The sequence below is a fragment of the Lucilia cuprina genome, chromosome 3 (genome assembly GCF_022045245.1).
Source record: "Lucilia cuprina isolate Lc7/37 chromosome 3, ASM2204524v1, whole genome shotgun sequence".
Taxonomy (NCBI): Eukaryota; Metazoa; Arthropoda; class Insecta; order Diptera; family Calliphoridae; genus Lucilia; species Lucilia cuprina.
The window spans coordinates 62,771,016-62,793,404 of NC_060951.1; the positions used below are offsets into that span (position 1 = coordinate 62,771,016).

At 30.2% G+C, this 22,389-nt stretch overlaps 1 protein-coding gene across 2 annotated transcripts in view; it reads right to left on the reverse strand.

Annotated features, from left to right (window-relative positions):
• Positions 1 to 22,389, reverse strand: part of LOC111677456 (probable serine/threonine-protein kinase DDB_G0282963) — a 29,595-nt gene that overhangs the window by 3,664 nt on the left and 3,542 nt on the right. The window contains exons 2-6 of one of the 2 annotated variants that reach the window (XM_046945948.1): positions 13,860 to 13,892; positions 10,307 to 10,687; positions 9,243 to 9,376; positions 7,896 to 9,174; positions 5,597 to 5,971 (exon numbers count right to left, since the gene is read on the reverse strand). In XM_046945948.1, the coding sequence (XP_046801904.1) occupies positions 5,597 to 5,971; positions 7,896 to 9,174; positions 9,243 to 9,376; positions 10,307 to 10,597 (2,079 nt within the window). In that variant the 5' untranslated portion in view covers positions 10,598 to 10,687; positions 13,860 to 13,892. The remainder of the gene's footprint in view (positions 1 to 5,596; positions 5,972 to 7,895; positions 9,175 to 9,242; positions 9,377 to 10,306; positions 10,688 to 13,859; positions 13,893 to 22,389) is intronic. The other variant, XM_046945947.1, reaches the window with a different exon arrangement.

The window sequence follows — 22,389 nt, forward strand, 5'->3', positions numbered from 1 at the left end:
GAGGTAGAAAACACACACGCTGTGGACTTGGTACACGACTCTCTAACGAATATGCATGTTGCTTATTTATGATTAACACACAAATATGTTGTTAGATGTTGTTGTTAAAGTTGTTATTGTTGCATTTAATAATTTGTGTAGCAAGTCTATTTGTTGTTGTTATTGTTGTCTACATACCTCATAAGTACTCAAAGTTACCAAACACTTTCCACCACGAGCCGGTTTCATTGTTGCGTGTAACGCTGATGATGTTGCTTCATTGTCAAAATAATTTTGCATTTTTTTTTTGCGTTTTTCACTGCAACTTCTTGTAAATTGTAAATTTTTTGCGTTTTTTTTCACGAAAATTTTCTTTTTTATTGTTGTTAGTTTTTCCTTATGGAAGATGTTTTAAATAATAAAGATTATATTCACAGAAATTGTTAATAAATTATTAGCCGCTGTTTGTAACTGATTTGTTGTAATTTTTTTTTGCACGTTGCTATTCCACCGCACCATTCAACGTTTTAAAATAAAATAAAAATTTATATTTTTCTTAACGCACTCACTCTATTGTTGGGCTGTTTGACTATTGACTGTTTGATTGTTGGCTGAGTTGGTTGTGGTGGTTGGTTTGGTTTGGTGGCTGATAGCTAGTTGAATGGCTATTGCCACTTAATGGTGGCATTTGTAAGAGTGTGTGGGGAGATTGGTTGTTTAGTTGATGGTATGAGTAAATATTAAAAAAACAAAAGTACTAAATTAGTTAGTTGGTTGGTATTGTGTTATTTTTCCATTATTATTTATATTTTTTCATAAAAAATATCTATTGACAATTTTGCACAATATCCATATAAAAACAATCTAAACAAAATGAGACAACAACAGTAATCAGTGAAAACAGATACAAAAAAAAAAAAAAAAAACAACAAGCTCAAAGATAAGATAAAATATTTCTGATGCAGATGTCAGTACATTGCTACGAGTACTAGTACTCGTACTCGTAAGAATCTAAAAATATTATTTATTTATTTTTTAATTTTGTTTATGAATCATCATCGTTTTTGAAACTTCTATATGTTTGTTTTAAAACAACAATAATGGCTAAAACCCTTTATACTATAAACAATATAATATTTGGCTCTTTCGATCGTTTTTTTTCCATTGGAGGGTATTTCGTACTCTCTGACATCTTTTTTTTTTCTTTGAGAAATCAACATGTAATAATCGATTAGCAGCGTTAGTAAAATCTACAAAAATAACAACAATACTATGATCATAAGGCCAGATCTTTAAAGCGTAGCTTATAGATTAGTAGATTTAAAAAAAAATGTATAACAAAAACTGTTAAAACCTCTGCAAACTAATGCTATGTATACACGGTTGTTAGATCTTACAACGTTGGCAGTAAAATGTACAGAAAATGTCTAATAATACTGTCAACTTACAAATTTTGTCTTACAACATTTTCCGTAATGCGTTTACTGTCAACGTTGCAAAAGAAAAACTGTAAGTTCAGACGATTACTAGACATTTTCTGAACATTTTACTGATAACGTTGTAAGATCTGACAACCGCGTATCACGGCTTTAAGATTGTATAAATAATTTCCCAATCAACATCAATTTTGTTTAAGATTTTAAAAAAACTATGTATATTCCGCCAAGTCTAGTCTAGAGTCTGGTCTATATTTAGGACACTAATCTAGAAAGTAGTCTAGTCAATGTTTTGGTTTAAAGTCAATAGTTTGGTCTAAGGTGTAGACAATAGTTAAGCCTAGTTTTTGGACTGTTGTCTGGTCTACAGACTTAACTTTAGGTCAGACTATAGTCCTGACTACAGATCAAGCTATAGAAAATCTAGATAATATTTAGGTCTGTAGTCTGGTCTATCTTCTGTACTATTGTCTTAACTTTAGATCAGACAATAGTCCAGAATATACACCCCTATTCTGCATTTCGATTACGTTTACGCATTCAGTTACTCAATGATCGAAAAAAGGTATTACAACAAAAAACTGATTCGTAAGAAAAAGATGAAGCAATTCCATTGAGTTTTAATGCTTTACGATTGTTTGTATTCTGCATTTCGATTGTAATTACGTTTTTGTAAGTTGTTGTTTATATGGCGACGAGTCGAATCGAAGTGCAGAATACCAAAGTTGCCAAACGGAGAAAATTTCGTTTCAAATTGAAATGCAGAATAGGGGCCATAGTCTCGCCCAGATTATATTCTGGTCTATAGTTTAAATATTAGTAGAGTCTGGTCTTAAGTCTGGTGTATAGACAGGACAGGTCTATTGTCTGCTGTATGGACTCGTCTATAGTCTGTGGTATAACTGTAGTCTGGTATAGTCTCGATTATCATCTGGTTTATATAGACAAGTGTTTAGTCTGGTCTATAGTTTCGTCTAAAGTGTGGTCTATAGTCTTTTTTATAGTCTTGTCTACAGTGACTAAAGTTTTTTCTATATAGACAAGTGTTTAGTTTGGGCTAAAGTCTTGATTATAGTCTGGGATATAGTCTTGACTATAGTCTGATCTAAAGTCTTGAGTTTGGGCTATAGCTTAATCTATATCTTGGTCTATAATCTGGGCTTTATTCTAGTCTATAGTCTTGTCTATACTATAGTCTGATATACATAGGACTATAGTCTGGCCTATTGTCTCCTGTATAGACTCGTCTACGGTCTCGTCTATAGTCTCCTCTATAGACTGGTCTATGGTATGGCTATAGTCTGGTTTATAGTCTCGATTATAACTTGGTTTATATAATCAAGTGTTTAGTCTGGTTTATAGTCTTTTCTATAGTCTCGTCTTCAGTGACTATGGTGACTAAAGCTTTTTCTATATAGACTAGTGTTTAGTTTTGGCTAATTTCTTGAATATAATCTTGACTATAGCTGTCTATAGTCAGGGCTATATTCTGGTCCATAGTCTCGACTATACTCTGCCCTAAAGTCTGATATATATAGACTAGTGTTTACTCTGTTCTACAGTCTTGAGTTTATTCAGTTCCTTTAAAACTCTGAACAAAAACAAAACATCGCAAAACATTACAAACCTCTTAAGTTAATTTATAAAAATTGCAAAAAAAAAACATATTATTGTACAATATAAAGTTAATTATTTAACACCAACATTCGAAGTTTGTTCGAAATTCATGCAGTCGTGCCGTGTATTAGTACTGGGTACAAAATATTTTTCTGGTGCGAGTATCTACTACATACTATTTTTTGTATCCATAGTAGTTACTTGCTAAAACAAAATAAAACTAACTACAAAACTACTTACTCTTACTTACAACAAATAGTCAAATTGTATGCGGCACAGTTGAAAAGTTGAAACTTTGCAATAGTATGGCATGGAATGGTGTGGTGTGTCGTGTTATGTGTTGGCTTTTAAGGTCGTTGGTAAAACCAATAAATACAATTCATAAATTAATAAACTCACAGAGATGAATGCACTACGAACGACAGTACAGTAAGATTGTTTAAATGTTTATAGCCGCGAATACAGGTGTTGTGATGGGAAAATTGTCTTTATATGAGATGGAAAAATGAAACCAAAGCGAATGTTATTAAATTCTTTAAACATTTTTGTGGTGACTTTAAAGAATCCGAGTTTAGGGGAAAATAAATAGTTTGAGAGAATTGTTTGCTAAAAAAAAGAACCTTGACTTCAAACCCAGATTGAATGTCAAAAACAATGTTAGATAATGAAAATGTATCTTTTTGAGAAAATGTTTACTAATGTTTATACATATGTATGTGAACATATAATTTAAAAGTTATACTTAGACATGTGGGTCTACAAGAGAAGAGAACAAGTTACAGCGTTTAATTTCAATTTTAGCTAATATTTTCCCACGTATGTAAATACATAGTTGTTTAAGTATTGCCTGATAAAAAATTTAATTATTATAAATTTGCTCGATCGTTATGTTATCGTAATTATCTAATACACATTTTAAAATAAGAAAGTTAAAGAAATAACTAACTCTATCTACAACAGGTCTCTGTCAGGCCTGTTGTGCGCTCCTTAAGTAGTGCCACAGGTGAAAACCGAACCCACCACCTCCGGTCTACCAGAGTAGAACACTAACTAACCTACTGAAGGCCACAATTAACTAGCTAACTAACTAAGCAACTAACGAACTAACTAACTAACTATCTAACTAACTAACTATCTAACTAACTAACTATCTAACTATCTAACTAACTAACTAACTAACTAACTAACTAACTAACTAACTAACTAACTAACTAACTAACTAACTTACTAACTAACTAACTAACTAACTAACTAACTAACTAACTATCTAACTAACTATCTATCTATCTAACTAACTAACTAACTAACTAACTAACTAACTAACTAACTAACTAACTAACTAACTAACTAACTAACTAACTAACTAACTAACTAACTAACTATCTATCTAACTAACTAACTAACTAACTAACTAACTAACTAACTAACTAACTAACTAACTAAATAACTAACTAAATAACTAACTAAATAACTAACTAACTAACTAACTAACTAACTAACTAACTAACTAACTAACTAACTAACTAACAAACTAACTAACTAACTATCTAACTAATTTATTAACTAACTTAGACTATCTGGATTTTAGTTCAGACTTTGAATAGATCTAGAGTTTGGCCTTCGATTTATAGCCTAAACTATAGTACGATCTATCTGAAATATAGTGTTTGGACTATATGTACTATGAGTCATCCATATTCTCTGCTTAAGTTTTGAGTAAAGTTTGGTCATACTGTGGTCTATAGTTTAGAGTCTACCATAGATGTCCAATATATCTAGATTATCGGTCTATAGTCTGAGCTATTGTTTGGACTAAAGCATAAACTATTTGGGAAATTGTGCGAATTTTAGTATAGACTAAAATGTTGACCTAAGTTTGGACTATGAATTGATTTATAGTCTGGACAATAGTATGGTCTAATTGAACTATAAAATGTCGACCATAGATTGGACTATCTGGACCATGGATTGATAGGATATAGTTTAGACTATCTGGACTATAGAGAGGACTTTAGTTTAAGCTGTAATGTAGACCATAGTTTGAATCATAGTCCAAAGTATAGACTATAGAATGGACAAAAGATGGGACTATAGTTTGAGTTTAGTTCGGACTATCAGTACTTTAATCTTGACTGCGGTGCAAACAATAGACTGGACTAAACATCATAGACTGAGCTATACTCCGTTTTTTTCTTTTTTTCTTTTAAAATAACTCATGTTTAAACTTGTTAACACTTAAAACATCTTACAATATTTTCCTCCACTATTCAAGTCAATCGATGAAATCTGATAAGCAATTCAAAACAGTAAATAGTGCGTGTTAAATTGATTTGTATTTGAAAAAAAAAAAAAATAAAACAAGTAGTCAATACCACAATTACATTTGTGGGTTATTGGAAATATAGCACGTGTTCAGCACCAATTAAAATAAAATTAATTAAATATGTTATTTATTTAATTAATTACTTTAACGTTGCCTCCATAAAGTTCTTAAACCTAAATTTAAATAACATTACTAACTTCCGAAACATTTAAACGATTAAAATCACGATTTAATATCTTACCCGATTTTTCATAGAATCTCCAATGTTGCCACATTCTTTAAAGCCGTTCTTAAACATGCGTTTATGGGCCTGTTTGAATTCATTCATTAAAGCACTGTGTTGATCACCCACAACATTGAGAGTATTATTATTAGAGTTGTTGTTATTATTATTACAATTGATGTTGTTGCTGTTGTTATTCACTGCTGCAGTTTTATGGTTATCATTGCCATTCAATGTATTTGTATTTATGTTTGTTGCTGCCGTTGGACTTGTTGGCTGATGATGATGATGTTGTTGTTGATGATTATTATTGTTCTCACGTTTCATTTCGTATTGTAGTGGTTTCATTTCATTATGTGGAGCATGTTCTTTAAAGGCGGGAGGTTGACGTCTCTATAAACAAGAAAAAAAAAAAACACAAAACAAATAAATTCATTTTGAAAACACACCATTTTATTTTATAATATAAACTTTAATAAAATAAAAACAATGTTATTTGATATTCTTTTATTATACAATTTGTCCTAATTCTGATTTTAAGCAGGGTTGATTTTAATGCATATTATTTTTTTAAAAATAAGCTTAACATTTTGCTAATTTCTTTGAATTTTTGAAAACAAATAATTTTTGGTTTTAAATTCACAGTTTGTATCTTTAAATTTAAGGAAATATTTGAAAAAATTTTATGGTTGAAATAATATTTTAGCATAATTTCAAAATCATTTATGTTATATAATCGTTATATTTGTTATTGATTTTATTTACAAAATTAAATAAGTAATTATATTCAATGAATTTCAAATATTCTTCAAGGATTTGGAAATATATAATAATTTGGTTTTATTTTAATCTCAAAACAAATGTGTTAAATTTTTCAATATATACCGCTATAATATAATTATGGGCTTGCGCAGAAGCTTACAAAATATTGGTTATACATTTACCTAAATTGACATTTTCTCAATCGATGTTATCAAACTATGGATTTGAAGCTAATCCAATAAAAATATGGTATGATCTCTTGTTGAATCAAGAACGAAACCTATGGTACATAGTCCATTATATCACTTAGTCCCCAAGCAGGCAATACACCCCGAATATGATTTTATAATATTTTAATAAATTTCAATATCACTGATCAAACTAGAAAGATTCAAAGAGTGACTAGCCTTAGATCTTTCTTTTAGAGCATTCATATCATTCTTAAAGTTTGCATTTATTGAAAGTAATCGCCTCAAAAACTTTTTTAACATAATCATAATCCAAACAATCGTCTTGTAAAACTTACACATAAGCCCCCACTCTCCCTTAAGAAAATGTCAATTGAGGTTAAACCTTTGCAAAATAAAACAGTGTGGTGAGATTGGCCAGTGATCATTAGAGATCCTTTAAAAACCCTCTTTAATACTTCAAAATCTCCTGTGTTAACCCCAACTCAAAGATCGATATAGATACGAGTAAGTTTCTTTACAACGGAAATATTTCGATTATTAATGACGCAGCCTAGTTTTTATGATAACAAATTGATAAATAACAAAAAGAGAACTGACGATAAAGACTGGCGGTAGCAAATGTACTAGTTCATAGAACGCACAGTAATTAGGGTTCTATAGTTGAAAAAAAAAGTCCACTTTTCGACTTTTTCCGACTTTTTTCCGACTATTTTTTGACTTTTTTCGAGTTTTTTCGACTATTTTAGAGTTTTTGACTTTTTTAAAATTTTCGACTATTTTGGACTTGTTTCTACAATTTTCGAGTTTTCGACTTTTTCTGACTTTTTTCGACTTTTTCCGACTTTTTTCGTTGATCATCATTTTACGATCGTCAAATCAATGTCTCTTGATAAACACTCTTGGTCATTAAAATAAAATCTTGTGATGATCAACAAGATGATGAAATAACAAGGAACCCTACATCCTTAACTCGAGCATATAAAAAGAGTCTGATTATGAATCTGTTCAGACAAATCTTGTAAACCGATCTATATTGTTTCCTAAGTGTTAAATGTAGACTAGATAGCGAAATATAAAAAAAAGCAATCCAGATAAATCAAAATTAAAGACATATCATCCTATTAATACTATATTCGGGAGCACCAGAAGTCCCATCAATTATGAGACGCTGAAATAAGTCCCGAGGATCATAGAGGGCCTGTATGAAATTGGTTTGTTTGAAGTGAGTATTGGCCAAAAACTGATGGAAATATACAACCAGTTATGGCAAGGATAGATCATATCTCGTCTCATTAGCGACATTAGTACTCTGAAACCATTTAAAAATATTCTAAACTAAACTCAAAAAAGATAAAGCCACTTACCGCTTTTCTCTTCTTAAGTTCCTCTGTAATGGCACTTGAAAGACTACCTCCATCGTTAAAACCACCAGACGATTTCTCACTTTCCATATTCAAATTCATATTTGAGTATGTTGAGCTATCGCCGGATGTTGTTGTGGTCGCCGCTGCTTTATTCAATTTAGCCAATTGCAGATTGGCATATTGATAACGTTGCATGGTGGCAGCCACGCCACCAATTTTAATATCGCCATCATCGTGAGGTGGTAAACACTTGTTGAAAGCGTTGCTGCAAGAAGATGTTGATGCTGCAGAATTTGAATTCATATCAAAATTGTATGAATGATTTTGTGGCTGATGCTGCTGCTGATGTTGTGTGTGATTTAACATGGCCATGGGTGGTGGAGGTGGTAATATGTTGGGAGTTTTGGGTGATTGATTAAATTTCGTTAGGGTGCCTTCCATAGCAGCTGGTTCTTCTCGGTTTTCCTTTTGTGTGGGGCTCAGAGTTTTCCTTATGGTGCCTGTGCTCGAGGAAGGCGTGGCATTTTCCACAAATGTATTGTTAATAGAAGTAGCACCATTTTCAGATAATTTAATAATAGTTTTATTAATTTCCTTTTTAACATTTGTCTGTGCTGTGCAGTTCGTTGCCGCAGCTGTGCTGGAATTTTGTCTTACGGGTAAATTTGTTGCGGCCATTAAATTCGAATTAGCACTTCTTTCGGTTATGGATTTTGAACGACATCTACGCTGCTCATTGGCATACAAAGGTTGATTCCAATTTGCTCCATTTGAACTTTCCTCTCTGACAGCAGTTAATCTCTTCGATTTCACATCAGCCCAGCAGGGACTTTGATCTCCGGTTACTGAACTAGCTGAACTATTATAACCACTTGATTCTCCGGGAAATAGATCACAACCAGCTCCAGTATGTACTGTCATATCCAATTTATTTGAACTCTTCATAACTGCCACCGCTTCACTAAATAGTACATCTGAAAAATCTATACTATTTACCGTCAAAATTTGATCACCTGGTCTTAAGCCTGCCTCTCGTGCCACACTTTTCTCTTTTGTAAATTGTACAAATATACCCGGTTTCCACTCGGGTCCCTTACAAATACCCAGACCCAATTTAGTGCGTGGCGCTACATTAAGGACCACATTTATAACACGTTCACCTTGATTACGGCTGTGAGCACGTTCGGTACGCTCCGACGATTGATAAGAACATTCGGAGTTGGTGGAACTAATACTGGGTGTCTTGACTACATTCCAGGTAAGACCATCGTTATCTTTGCTAAAGTTTTGAGAGTACAAATGTCAGATGAAATGTTATCTCTTACCAACTAAAATATAAATACTCACTCTTTTACCGGCAACATGCCAACACTGCGTACTTTTAGTGTTAAACGTTCTTGATGGCTAACAAGTTGCACAAATTCTTTGTGTATGGCATCATCTATTCTAAATCCATTAATACGCAATATTTGATCACCAATCTGTAAAAATAAAAACATAAATGAAAAAATAAATAACACCTAAAAATATTGTTTGTTTACTTAAAATTTTTTTTTCTTAACTGTCGTCATTTGGGTCACATTTAAAATTTTTATGTTGATCGTTTTAAGAGTGAGTGGTGAGTTGAGAGGCTTTATGTATAAATGTTTAAATTGTGCGTCACGTTTGTATGCATTATGTTGCTGTCTAGAATTCTCTACATGACGCACTTTCTGTAAATGGTACGTGCAAGACCTTCCCAGTAAAAATTTGAATTTTAACTTAAATATCGGACATCTGGCCAGTGAAAGTAATATGTATAAATACTATTGCAGTGTCTCGTTGATTGTTTGTTCTAATTTAAAAGACTTTCTGTTTATGAATTTTCCCTATTGGCTTGAGTTTTTATTGTTTCAAAAGAAAAATGTCTGGTTTCAAGTGCCAATATTGAGCGATTATGATTTGCTTTCGTCTAAAAAGAAAGACCTCAAAACTTATATTGAAAAATACTATATAATGTAGTATATAGTCTAGTCTATAGTCTAATCTATAATCTAGTCCATACACTAGTCTAGTCTATACACTAGTCTAGTCTATAGTCTAGTCTATACACTAGTCTAGTCTATAGTCTAGTCTATAGTCTAGTCTATAGTCTAGTCTTTAGTCTAGTCTATAGTCTAGTCTATAGTCTAGTCTATAGTCTAGTCTATAGTCTAGTCTATAGTCTAGTCTATAGTCTAGTCTATAGTCTAGTCTATAGTCTAGTCTATAGTCTAGTCTATAGTCTAGTCTATAGTCTAGTCTATAGTCTAGTCTATAGTCTAGTCTATAGTCTAGTCTATAGTCTAGTCTGTAGTTATGTCTAGTCTAGTTATGTTATTAAACATTCAGCAACCTTACTCATTATTAAAGCAATCAAAAGTTTTACTCACCCTTAAACCCTTCTGTTCGGCCTCGCTATTGCGGTCAACACTGGATACAAAAAATCCCGTACTAAATTCCTTGCCACCTCTTACAGAGAAACCATAAGAGGGTACAGCGCCCGGTGTTACCAATATACGGCGACTATGAGGTCTTAACAAACGTATCAAACGGATGCGAGTTGATGCTGGTATAGCACACCATGAAGAGGCGGCTGTGGTAAGAGTCATCATGTCACTAGATGAACTAGTGGTAGAGCCCTGCATGCTGCTGCAATCGGTGAATAATGAGGTGGCCATCATTTAATTTAGAGAAAATATGTTGTGCTTTTTCCTTTTTTTATATTATTGGAATTACAATGGTAAATCATGAAAGCTTAGTTAAGCCATAAACTACAATGAAATAAATAAAAAAGTATTATTTAAATAAATTTTATAATTTTCCTTTTTTCCATATTTTAATAAATTTATTTGGTTAATCCGGCGAATTTGTTAAAATTTGAAGTTTTTCTTAATGTTGTTTTTATTATAATATTTTTGATAAAGGTTCGTGTTTAAAGTCTTTTTCCTCTGCTGCCCACATTGAACAGCCGCTTACAGCAACTAGTTTGTTTCTTAAGTCTTTCGTCTGTTATCTTTATTTTGTCAAAGTTTATGTCCTAAGTCTTTGGTATTATGTAGTAGGTAATACCAGACCAAAACAAACAACAAACGCAACCACCAACCAACTAACTATTCAATGTGAATATTGTCTGTGTTACACCACCACTATAAGATGTATGAATTTATCATACATTTTTCAATCTTCAACTTTTTTGTTGCTTCTTTGCGACGACAAGTCCTGACCTTTTACCAGAAAAATAAACAACCGAAAAAAAACAACTTAAAAGATGAAAGAAATAAAATTTCAAGACAACACCCGGTCGTGGATCTGCAACAAGTAAAAGTGAAAACAAATAAAACTTTCTCTCCTAACTGCATGTGAGACAAACAACCGATCAGACAGACAGCCAGCCAACCATCAGTATCATCGTCACAAACAAGGAACATCTTCACATTTCCTATTCAATACATAAACATGAGCAGCAGTACCATCTCATCCTCATCATCATCACCATCTTCATACACTTGGGTAAGTGTAGTATCCTCAGCTGTTGTGTCATATTAATGGCAGTAATGTCATCCGTGGCCATACATTTATTTACTTATTACTTCTATTATTTTCATTTGCAAACGAAAAACATTAAAATATCTTATGAATGAATGAATGAATGAATGAATGAAGGAATGAATGAATGAATGAATGAATGAATGAATGAATGAATGAATGAATGAATGAATGAATGAAATGAATCGATTTGAATGTGTATTGTTTGGATAAATATAAATGACTGGTTGACTGTTTGTTGTCTTTGGTATTGATAGTCTTAAAATAATGTACGTTTAATGTAACTCTATCAAAATGTTGGAAAAACAACAACAACGAAGAAATTTTTATTACTAAAGCTGCACTACCTAATTCGAACAAGTGTTAAAATTGACTGAAATCGTACATTAAAAATTAAATTACATAAAAAGACGACAATTCATACAAATGCGGCTGCTTTACACTGTTAGAAATGGAAATTTCTCTCTAGAGACCACCGCCAGTAATATTGAGGATGCATAAATTTTGTTTTTTAATTAACAAACAAATTGTATATAGGAATGTAATTAAACTTGTTATTAATGTGTCTTCACACTTAATGTTTATGGTCAAAAATATTTTTTGTTTTTTTTTTTTTTTTAAATTAATAACATACATTTTTAATAATATGTAGGCATATCTGTAAAATCTTAAATGATTTAGTCTTTTGTAAACAACGAGGATATTTAGAGGAAATCATTAATGGGAGGAAATTAGGACTTTAGATTTATTATATTCTTTTATTAGCTTTTGATATGTTCTGATCTTTGAGCAGTTTTCAAGAACTAACTAACTAACTAACTAACTAACTAACTAACTAACTAACTAACTATGTAACTAACTAACTAACTAACTAACTAACTAACTAACTAACTAACTAACTAACTAACTAACTAACTAATTAACTAACATACCTATGTATGTATGTATGTATGTATGTATGTATGTATGTATGTATGTATGTATGTATGTATGTATGTATGTATGTATGTATGTATGTATGTATGTATGTATGTATGTATGTAAGTATGTATCTATCTATCTATCTATCTATCTATCTATCTATCTATCTATCTATCTATCTATCTATCTATCTATCTATCTATCTATCTATCTATCTATCCATCTTTTTACAGCCAATCAAAGTAAGTACTAACTTAACTCCTTGTAATCGAATGTGGTAAGTACTTGCCTCGGATGCCATTAATGCTTTCGTTTAAGAAAATCTTAGCCTAAGCATTATGTCTAGAATGTACGGTCAGAAAATGTGGTAAAAAATAGATCTTGGTGGTTTTTACAAATATCTTAAACATTGATGCATAAAATTTTAATTTCATTTGTAAAAACAAGAACATTTACATATATGTAAAAAAAAAATAAAAATAGTTCGCAACTTTATTAAATTATTTAATTACATACATATGTACAAAAATCTTAAAACAACACTTTTTAAAGTGTACTACAAAAAGAAAGATAAACATTAATTACTGAAATGAAATCCTAGTGATGGTGTCTTTTATGTGAAAAAAAGAAATCCACCAATTGGAAAATTAAAAAAAAAATGAAGAAGTCACGTAATGTAAAGGTGACATTGAAATTTATCTTCTTCTTTTTTTAACAATTTACTGTCTAATATCCATCACAACATTCAACAATTACTATTACGCTATATAAATATGGTAGCACGAATAAAAATACACACTCTCAGCGTATGTAACTTGGCATTTATTAATAAACAAATAATAATAATAATAACTTTTATAAAACACAAAAAAGTTCATGAAGCATGATCATGAGATATTAACAGGTTGTTGTTGCTTAACAAATATGAAAAAAAAAAGAAATAAACAAAATGAAAATGTTATTGTAATTGCCTGAAATCGCACATAAATGCCTCAATAATAATCATAATAACAATAAAGGACCAATAAGAAATGTTTATTAAATTAAAAAACTGAAGTTGCGATTCCCATGAATATGTTAAACTTTATGCAATTTCTTTGACTAATGAATACCAAACATGTCACATACATTTTGTTTAATTAATGGAGGATTTGCTCACGTAAATGCGGATATAAATGTTTAGTCAATTTGCCATTTAACAATATTTTAATAATATTATGTCACAATAACATTAATATTTCTAAAAAAGATATCCTGTTATTTATATTGATACAAGACCAAAGACTAGACTTTAAATTATACCATAAACTAAAAAAAGAACTTAACTCTAGACAAAAATATACACCAGACTTTAGAATAGATTAATTTAATATTACTGTGCCCTTCTTTTAACTGTAATAATTCCTGATCTATTTCAAAAATAATAAAATTATGACTCGACCATCTGTTAACTCTTACAGTTTTATAAGTACTTACTTCTTTATTACTGTTTATTGGAACGCGTGACCGCTATTATGAAAGTACATGAAATATAAAAAGAAATATTTTATTTATTTTTCTCTTTCTAAATGACGGAAAATAATCAAAACTTATTGTATTACGTGTAAATATGTGGAACTTACAATACAAATAACTACAATGTTATGATTAAATAAAAAGAAAAAGACAAGTTGAAAGTTTGTCTTTACAACAAATAATATTATTGCCACAAACAAGGCACAATACACAAGTAACTGTTGCGAGTACAAGTAATGTTTACAGTCATCATGAAAAATATTTCAGACAATATGCTCTTACGAATAAATATAGAATAGAGGCTACAATAAAAAAGAATTCAAGATCTAAGGTTAAGATCGGTCCAATATTTCAACTAGCATCCATACAACTGAAGCCCCTAATAAGGCTTGTAAACACTGTAATCAAATTATAGACTAAACCATAAACTAGACTATAGACTAAACAATTGATTAGACTATAGACTAGACTATAGACTAGAGTATAGACTAGAGTGTAGAATAGAGTATAGAATAGACGATATACTACACCATAGACTAGACTATAGACTAGACAATTGATAAGACTAGACACTGGACTAGACTATAGACTATACTATAGACTAGACTATAGACTATACTATAGACTAGACTATAGGCTAGACTATAGACTAGACTATAGACTAGATTATAGACTAGACTATAGACTAGACTATAGACTAGACTATAGACTAGACTATAGATTAGACTATAGACTAGACTATAGACTAGACTATAGACTAGACTATAGACTAGACTATAGACTAGACTATAGACTAGACTATAGACTAGACTATAGACTAGACTATAGACTAGACTATAGACTAGACTATAGACTAGACTTTAGACTAGACTATAGACTAGACTGTAGACTAGACTATATACTAGACTGTAGACTAGACTATAGACTAGACTGTAGACTAGACTATAGACTAGACTAGGCTATAGACTAGACTTTAGACTAGACTAGAGACTCGATCATGGACTATACTATAAGACTATTCTATAATAACTATGAGTCTCGTCTATTGTCCACTAGTTGATAGTATAGTCTACATAATTGAAAAAAATCTAATATTTAAAGTATTTGATTATCAAGCATTGAAGCTTGCACACGTTTATTTTAGTATTTCGATTGAGGTTATGTTGCACTTTTAGGATATGTTTTTAGCAATAAAACACCTTGCACTTTTATTGAGTGTCGAATTATATAGTTATACAATAACCTTGTTTATTTGTATTCTTAAAATATCAAGAAACTTTATTTACTTACTCAAGCGTAGAAGATTTTCTTATATTTGTATGAATAATATTGAAAAAAAACAACAATCATTAAATAGAAACAAAGATTAGACTAAATTTAGTAAATCTTTATATATATGTGAAAAATTTGTTATTACCAAAGAGTAATATCGAGGACCTTTAACTCTCGCTTGATGGCTTTAAGATAATTTTCTTAAACTTGTGTAAAAATGTTTATTAACTTTTCTTAACCACTGTACTCAACATTGTTTACCACATTCTTCGTCAAACATATCTAGCCCAACCATTCAGGTAGGTAAATGTTTAGTTCAGTTCGCTAGGTTGTTAGTTGCTTACAAGACTACTACTCTTGGTTATTAATCTACAACTACAAATATTTACTACTCATGCTCATATTCATCACATTCATATTTTTTTCATTTACTTATATTAATTATTGTTGAGATTTTTTTTCATACGAGTAAGTGTGAGTGAGTACTATATTCATATTTCTCAGTTTAAGCCGCCATTAATTGTTTTTTGTTGGTACCGAAAGTTAATGTAGGTTTTTTTAATATGAAAAATTTTAATTGCCGCAACATTTATGCAAAAACAAATGCTAAATAATAGTTGGATTTTTTCTCTTTCTCGATTTTATTCTCTGTTTAAATTATGGCAGCAACGAACAACAACAATATTTTGATGGACTGGCAAATAAAAAACATTAATGTAAGAAAAACATATAGTATGTCATCAAGATGTAAAGATAAAAGGGATTTGGTAAAATTTCAGATCGCGATAATGTTATGAAACTTTTTTTTATTGAAGTTATAAAAAAGAAAATACACGTACTCGTTAAAAAAGTGTTCTTAGAACTTTAAAAAGTTGTTTGTTCTACAACTTGACCTGCTTGATCTTAAGCAACCTTAAAATGTTAGTAAAAAGGCTTCTGTACTGAAAACTGGATATAGCTTGTATTTCAATTATAAAATATTAAAAAAAGATCAAGACAGAAAACTGAATTTGATTCTTATCTTGACTAAAGAAAATTTCCAAAAGTTTAACATCATTTTAAGAACAAGTTTTAGCGTGACAACTGACACTATGCAAATTTTTATTAATCTAAAGAATTATTCTATATAGTCGATTTAAGATCTACATGAGATGACAGAATATCATCAAATACCAAAGATATAATTTTGTTAACATTGAATTTTGGAGAAAATTGTTTGATCTTTTAAATATATATAATAAATATGATTGACTGATTAAGGTCACAACACAAGTAAATATGTCCCTTAAAATGTAAAAAAGTTAAGCATCTTTTAACTCTGCCTCCACAAAATGTATAAGAAGAACGAAAGTTTCTTTTTATTAATATTTTTTTTTCATTTGTCTCTTGTTACTGATCTTTCAACAATGTGATCAAGTGTTATTTTCACTTTAACATTGTCTTATAAACAAAAAATAATAACAATATTGATACAGGTTTAATGTTCAAAATTCGCAGTTTCTCATCTTGTTGTTATTGTCGGCTGTTACGCATGAATGCATTAATTTCTCATGAGTTTCATAACAAAAAATATTTTTTTATTTTACTAAAATTAATAAGAAAACATCAACAATAATGGCAACAACAAGCTAAATTGTAAGAAGTGGTAACAACAGTTGTTGCTATTAAAAAAACTCAATATCTTTAAGAAAGATTCAAAGACACAGATTATAATAAACTCTTATATTTAGTACAAATAAGTCTTTTTTCTCGTCTTATAATAAGAAATTGTGTAGTAAATAATTTCACTTTTTACTTGCACACTCGCATAAACTACACCATTTCCAAATTCACTGATTCAAAAGTAAATGTCGGGAATATAGTGCAGACTATAGATAAGAATGTAACTACTAGTCGTCAGTCTAGACTATATTCTATACACCGTAGTTGCGAATACAACTCCGATCATTTGGGAATACGCTATAGTCAATATTACAAATTTATATATGCTAGTCTATAGCTGTGGCTATGGACAAGACTACAGTCGGGCAGAAACCATATATAGTGTACAGGCGAGACTATAGGGTTGACTAGACTAGACTATAGACTAGACTATAGACTAGACTATAGACTAGACTATAGACTAGACTATAGACTAGACTATAGACTAGACTATAGACTAGACTATAGACTAGACTATAGACTAGACTATAGACTAGACTATAGACTAGACTATAGACTAGACTATAGACTAGACTATAGACTAGACTATAGACTAGACTATAGACTAGACTATAGACTAGACTATAGACTAGACTATAGACTAGACTATAGATTGACTATAGACTGGACTATATATCATACTTGACATGGAGCTGACTGTAGTCAAAACTCAAAGCAGACTACATAGTCTATCTATGGTGTAGCTTAACTTTAAAAACTATCTTTTAATTTAAATAAAAGCTTACAACAAAATGGCTATTTATAACAATAATTGTTGTAATTTTTATTAGCTTTCCTTCCAAAATAACCTAATAATAAAAAAATCATCAAAAACCGAAAACATTTCTTTCAACAAATTAAACATTTCGTTAAAATCTTATGCATATCTCGGTATGTAAAACTAAAAAAATAAAATGTCTTTTAATGTTACAATTAAACTTTTATTGCATTTATTTAAAATTGTTTTTGTTAAATTATTTTTTTTATTTAGTTGAATGAACAAACAACTTCCCATAGTTAAGAAAATAAAAACTGAAAAAAACTAACAAATAGTAGAAATAATTAAAATAATATGTCGTTGAACTATATAAACAAACGGTGGTACAGTAATGGTACGAGTACAATATAATATTTGTTTTGTACGTGGTTTTGCTGGAAAGTACAACAATTTGACTTATTGTACACATATCTGCAGCAAAAGTATCTGCTGACTGCTATGCTTACTGCCTGATTACTTATTATTGTATTTATCTTTTAGCACAGACTGGTCAGTTGGTCGGTCTAAACACGTTTGTAATTAAAATTCAATGGTTTGTTACAAAACAAAAAAAATACTTCTTTCTGTCCAGCTTAATGTTTTTTATTTAGATTTAAAAATTTTTTCTTCTGATTTTTCTGTTGTCGCTAGTTCGCGAACAATCTTATAGTTTGTTTTCCAAGTGTGAAAGTTTTGGTTTTGTATAATTACAAATATAGATTTTTTGTACAAAATTTAATTTATCTAAATACCCGTTTGTATGTAAATTTATATAGTTTTTGAATTAATTTTATAATTTTTAATTACTTAAATTTGGAGCAATTACTATGATGTGTTTGGTTTTGAGTGTAATGGGTTTTATTAAATACTGAAATGATCAGTGAATAATGATTTCAAATATACGGTTAACAATAGTCATTCCTTTTATATATGCAATGAAGAGGAGATGATAGACCAACATAGAGTAGAAACTATAGAACATTGTATAGGCCTAAGGACCACAATATAGTAATGACTATAGTTGATATTAAAGATCAGTAGAGTCTATAGTTGAGTTCATAAACCATACTCAGACGTTATCTAGAAACATCACATTCATTTAGATTATCTCAACATTCATTACAAATACAGTCTAGTCCCACATCAAAATTTTTACCATCGATAATATTTCAAGAAAAGAAAAATACTTTTTTCTATAACTGTTCACAACATTAACACATTTATCTATTTTTACCACTTTTTACATAGATATTATAATATATTCACCTACTTATGTGGGTATAAATAAGTATTGCAAAAGCTCTTCAAAAAAAAAAAAAAAAAATGAAATGAAAAAATTTTCAAACAAAATTTCATTCATAGTTACAAAAAGAAACAGCAGAAAATTTGACACATCGTAACCCAATATCTGTTAAAATGGTAAGTGTGACTTATAATGTTTTCCTAACAGTTGTCATATGACTGTTGCAATTTGAAAAAGAAAGAAAATACCACAAAATATTTTTCTTAAAGAGTCTATTAAAGTGACCGAGTGACTGAGTTGTTTTCAGGAGACTTAATAATGTTTTACAACTTATAATGGCGAACTCATAAATATTTGTACATAAGTATATATGTATGTATGTAGTTACTTTGTTGAGGTTTTCATTTTTGAAGAAAAATATTTTTTTTTATGTAAAAAGAAATATACTGGGATATCTCAAAGATTACAATATTTATGTGGTAAATATATTGCCAATGGGGCATGTCTTAACGCCTACCGTCTACTTAGGATGTGTGAGTGTATGTGCTGAAGAATTTCGAAATTCATATTTAAAAGTTTTAATTCAAAGTCTACACAATATTCAAGATTATAGGCACCACAACAGTCAAGACAAGATATTAGCCTATAGTCGGGACTGTAATTGAAACTGTAGACTAGACTAAAGTCAAGACTATATTCGGTACTTTAGATCAGACTATAGCCTAGAATTTACATTAAACTGTAGTCAAGACTTGATATAGTTGATACTATGGGCAACTATAGTATCGACTATAGTCGATAATATCGTCAAGACTATAATCGATAATATATATAGACAAGACTATAGTTAAAACAAAAAACCTGACTATAGACCAGACTATTAACTGCACTTTAGTCTCGATTTTAGACCATACTATAGTTGCAAATATAGACTAAACTGTAGTACTACTAGATTATAGTCGAGAGTATAGCCAATACTATTCACGAAACTATAGTCGAGACTCTAGACCAGACTATAATTAAGACTATACACTCGACTATAGAGCAGCCTATAGTTGAAACTGTAGACTGCACTGTATTACTACCAGTCTATATACCAAATTATTGTCGATACAATTCACGAAACTATAGTCGAGACTCTAAAACAGACTATAGTTAAGACTCGACTATAGACCAGCCTATAGTTTAAACTGTAGACTGCACTGTATTACTACCAGTCTATACACCAACTTATAGTCGATACTTTTGACCAGACTATAGTCAAAACTATACATCATACTATAGTCAGGACAGGACCAGACAATAGTCGAGACTATAGTCCTGCTTAAGTTGAAACTGTAAACTAGACAGGTCTAAAGTTGAGACAATAATCCTGACTATATTATAGAATTTACGCCAGACAATTGTCGATACTTTAAGCAAGACTATAGTCCATATTATACACTAAACTGTAGTCGGGACTATAGTTAAGACTAAAAACTTAATTATTGTCGAGACTATACACCAGACTATAATCAAGAGTCTAATACTAATATACATCATGCGAGATTATACTATTAGGCTATAGTCGAGGCTATATATAGCAAATTGTTGAAACTGTAGGCAAGACTCAAGTCGAGACAATAATCCACACTAAACTATAGTCAAAACTGTACATCAGTCTTTAGTCAATACTTTATACCAAACTATAGTCTGATTTGTAGTCTCGACTACTACAAATCAGACTATAGTCTAGACTTTATACCGGACTATTATCTACACTAGACACCAAACTATAGTCGAGACTATACTATTGATAATGGAATTTTGGACAAAACTATAGTTCAAATCAAAGTATAACGTTACCGACAAGATAACAACAAAGATTATTTATTTTTTATTTCAATATTGCACTCCTTTAAATACCTGCTTTTAAACCAACATTAGTAAAAATTTTGTCCATTTTTCTATGTAATTGTTTAGCTTTGCAAACATTTTCATTTGTGAGAAGGTACTAAGGAGCTGGTGGTAAGAGGGATAGACATTAACAATAGTTACATGCGTCAAACTAGTCGAGATTTAAGACTTGATTGCATTGCAAGGCTGTTCGTTTGCAATCCAAAAAAATGTATTTATACATTTAAACGGAAAAAATCTATTTTAGCATTAGACAAATTGAAAGTACTATTTTGAAAATTTAATATGAAAAATTACTTAAGTAAATACGTACATATGTATGTATAAATGACAAAAGAAATGCCGGAATTGTAATCAATAAAAAAAGAATGTAGTTATATCAAAGAGTTAAGATAAATTACTACTGATATGACAAGTAAAATTAATCTAAATTTCTTTAGTAATACCAGGCAATCAAAATCAAGATTCTTTGTTAAAGAAGTCTTTAATTGAATATCAATAGCTTTAAATGCTTTAGTTAGGAAATAGTTTATAATTTCCGGGAAAGAATATTAGACTCTTACAATAATTGCGCAAATAAAAAAGTTTTTCTTAACAGGTATTTAATTACTTTTAAAGTCAGGCTATAATATTTAGTATCATTTATCTTTAAAATGACAGTTATTTAATGGATTTCCATTAAATTGCAAATACCAAAAGCAATATATTCTTAATTAAAATTATTTCATTTTTTCAAATATATCCACTTCAAGTTGTCGCTATCATTTTCACATCATTACTCAAATATCGTTTTCCACGTCCATCAATCAACACTTTGATGATTTTGTGAATTATGAAATATAGTTTGAACTTTTTTTCTCAACGCCTTATGATTATTATGAAAAAAAATCCTTTTATTTTCATCATTCTTTTTTTCTTCTCATTTCTATACAAAAATCAAGTCAAAGTTGAACGTTTGGCTGTTTAAAATACATAGAAAATTATGTATGAAATAGTAATGGAAAACCCAACCAGTAAAATAAAAATTATTTTAATAGAAACAACTGCAGCTGCGTTTTGTTATCATGTGCTACAAAAATTATTGCAGCTGAGCTTATTTATAAAATGTAGAAAAATATGCAGACCCATTAGTGTGGTTATAAGCAGATGGTCTGAAACTTTTATTAACTCAAACTTAATTATGAACGAAATGGAGCTGTTATAAATTCTGAGTATATAGTGTTTTGTTCCGACTACTGTCTATTCTATATTCCAGATATTAATCTAGTCTACAGAGCAGACGATGATCTATAGTCCAAACTGTTTTCCATTCCACCGTCTAGAATATAGTCCAAACTATAGTACAGAATGCACTATATCTTCCAGACTAGTATATAGTCTAGTCTATCGTACAGTTTATAGTCTACTTTATAGTCTAGTTTATAGTCTAGTTTATAATATAGTTTATAGTCTAGTCTATCGTCTAGTTTATAGTCTTGTCTATAGTCTAGTCTATAGTCTAGTCTATAGTCTATTCTATTGTCTAGTCTATAGTCTAGTCTATAGTCTAGTCTATAGTCTAGTCTATAGTCTAGTCTATAGTCTACTCTATAGTCTAGTCTATAGTCTAGTCTATAGTCTAG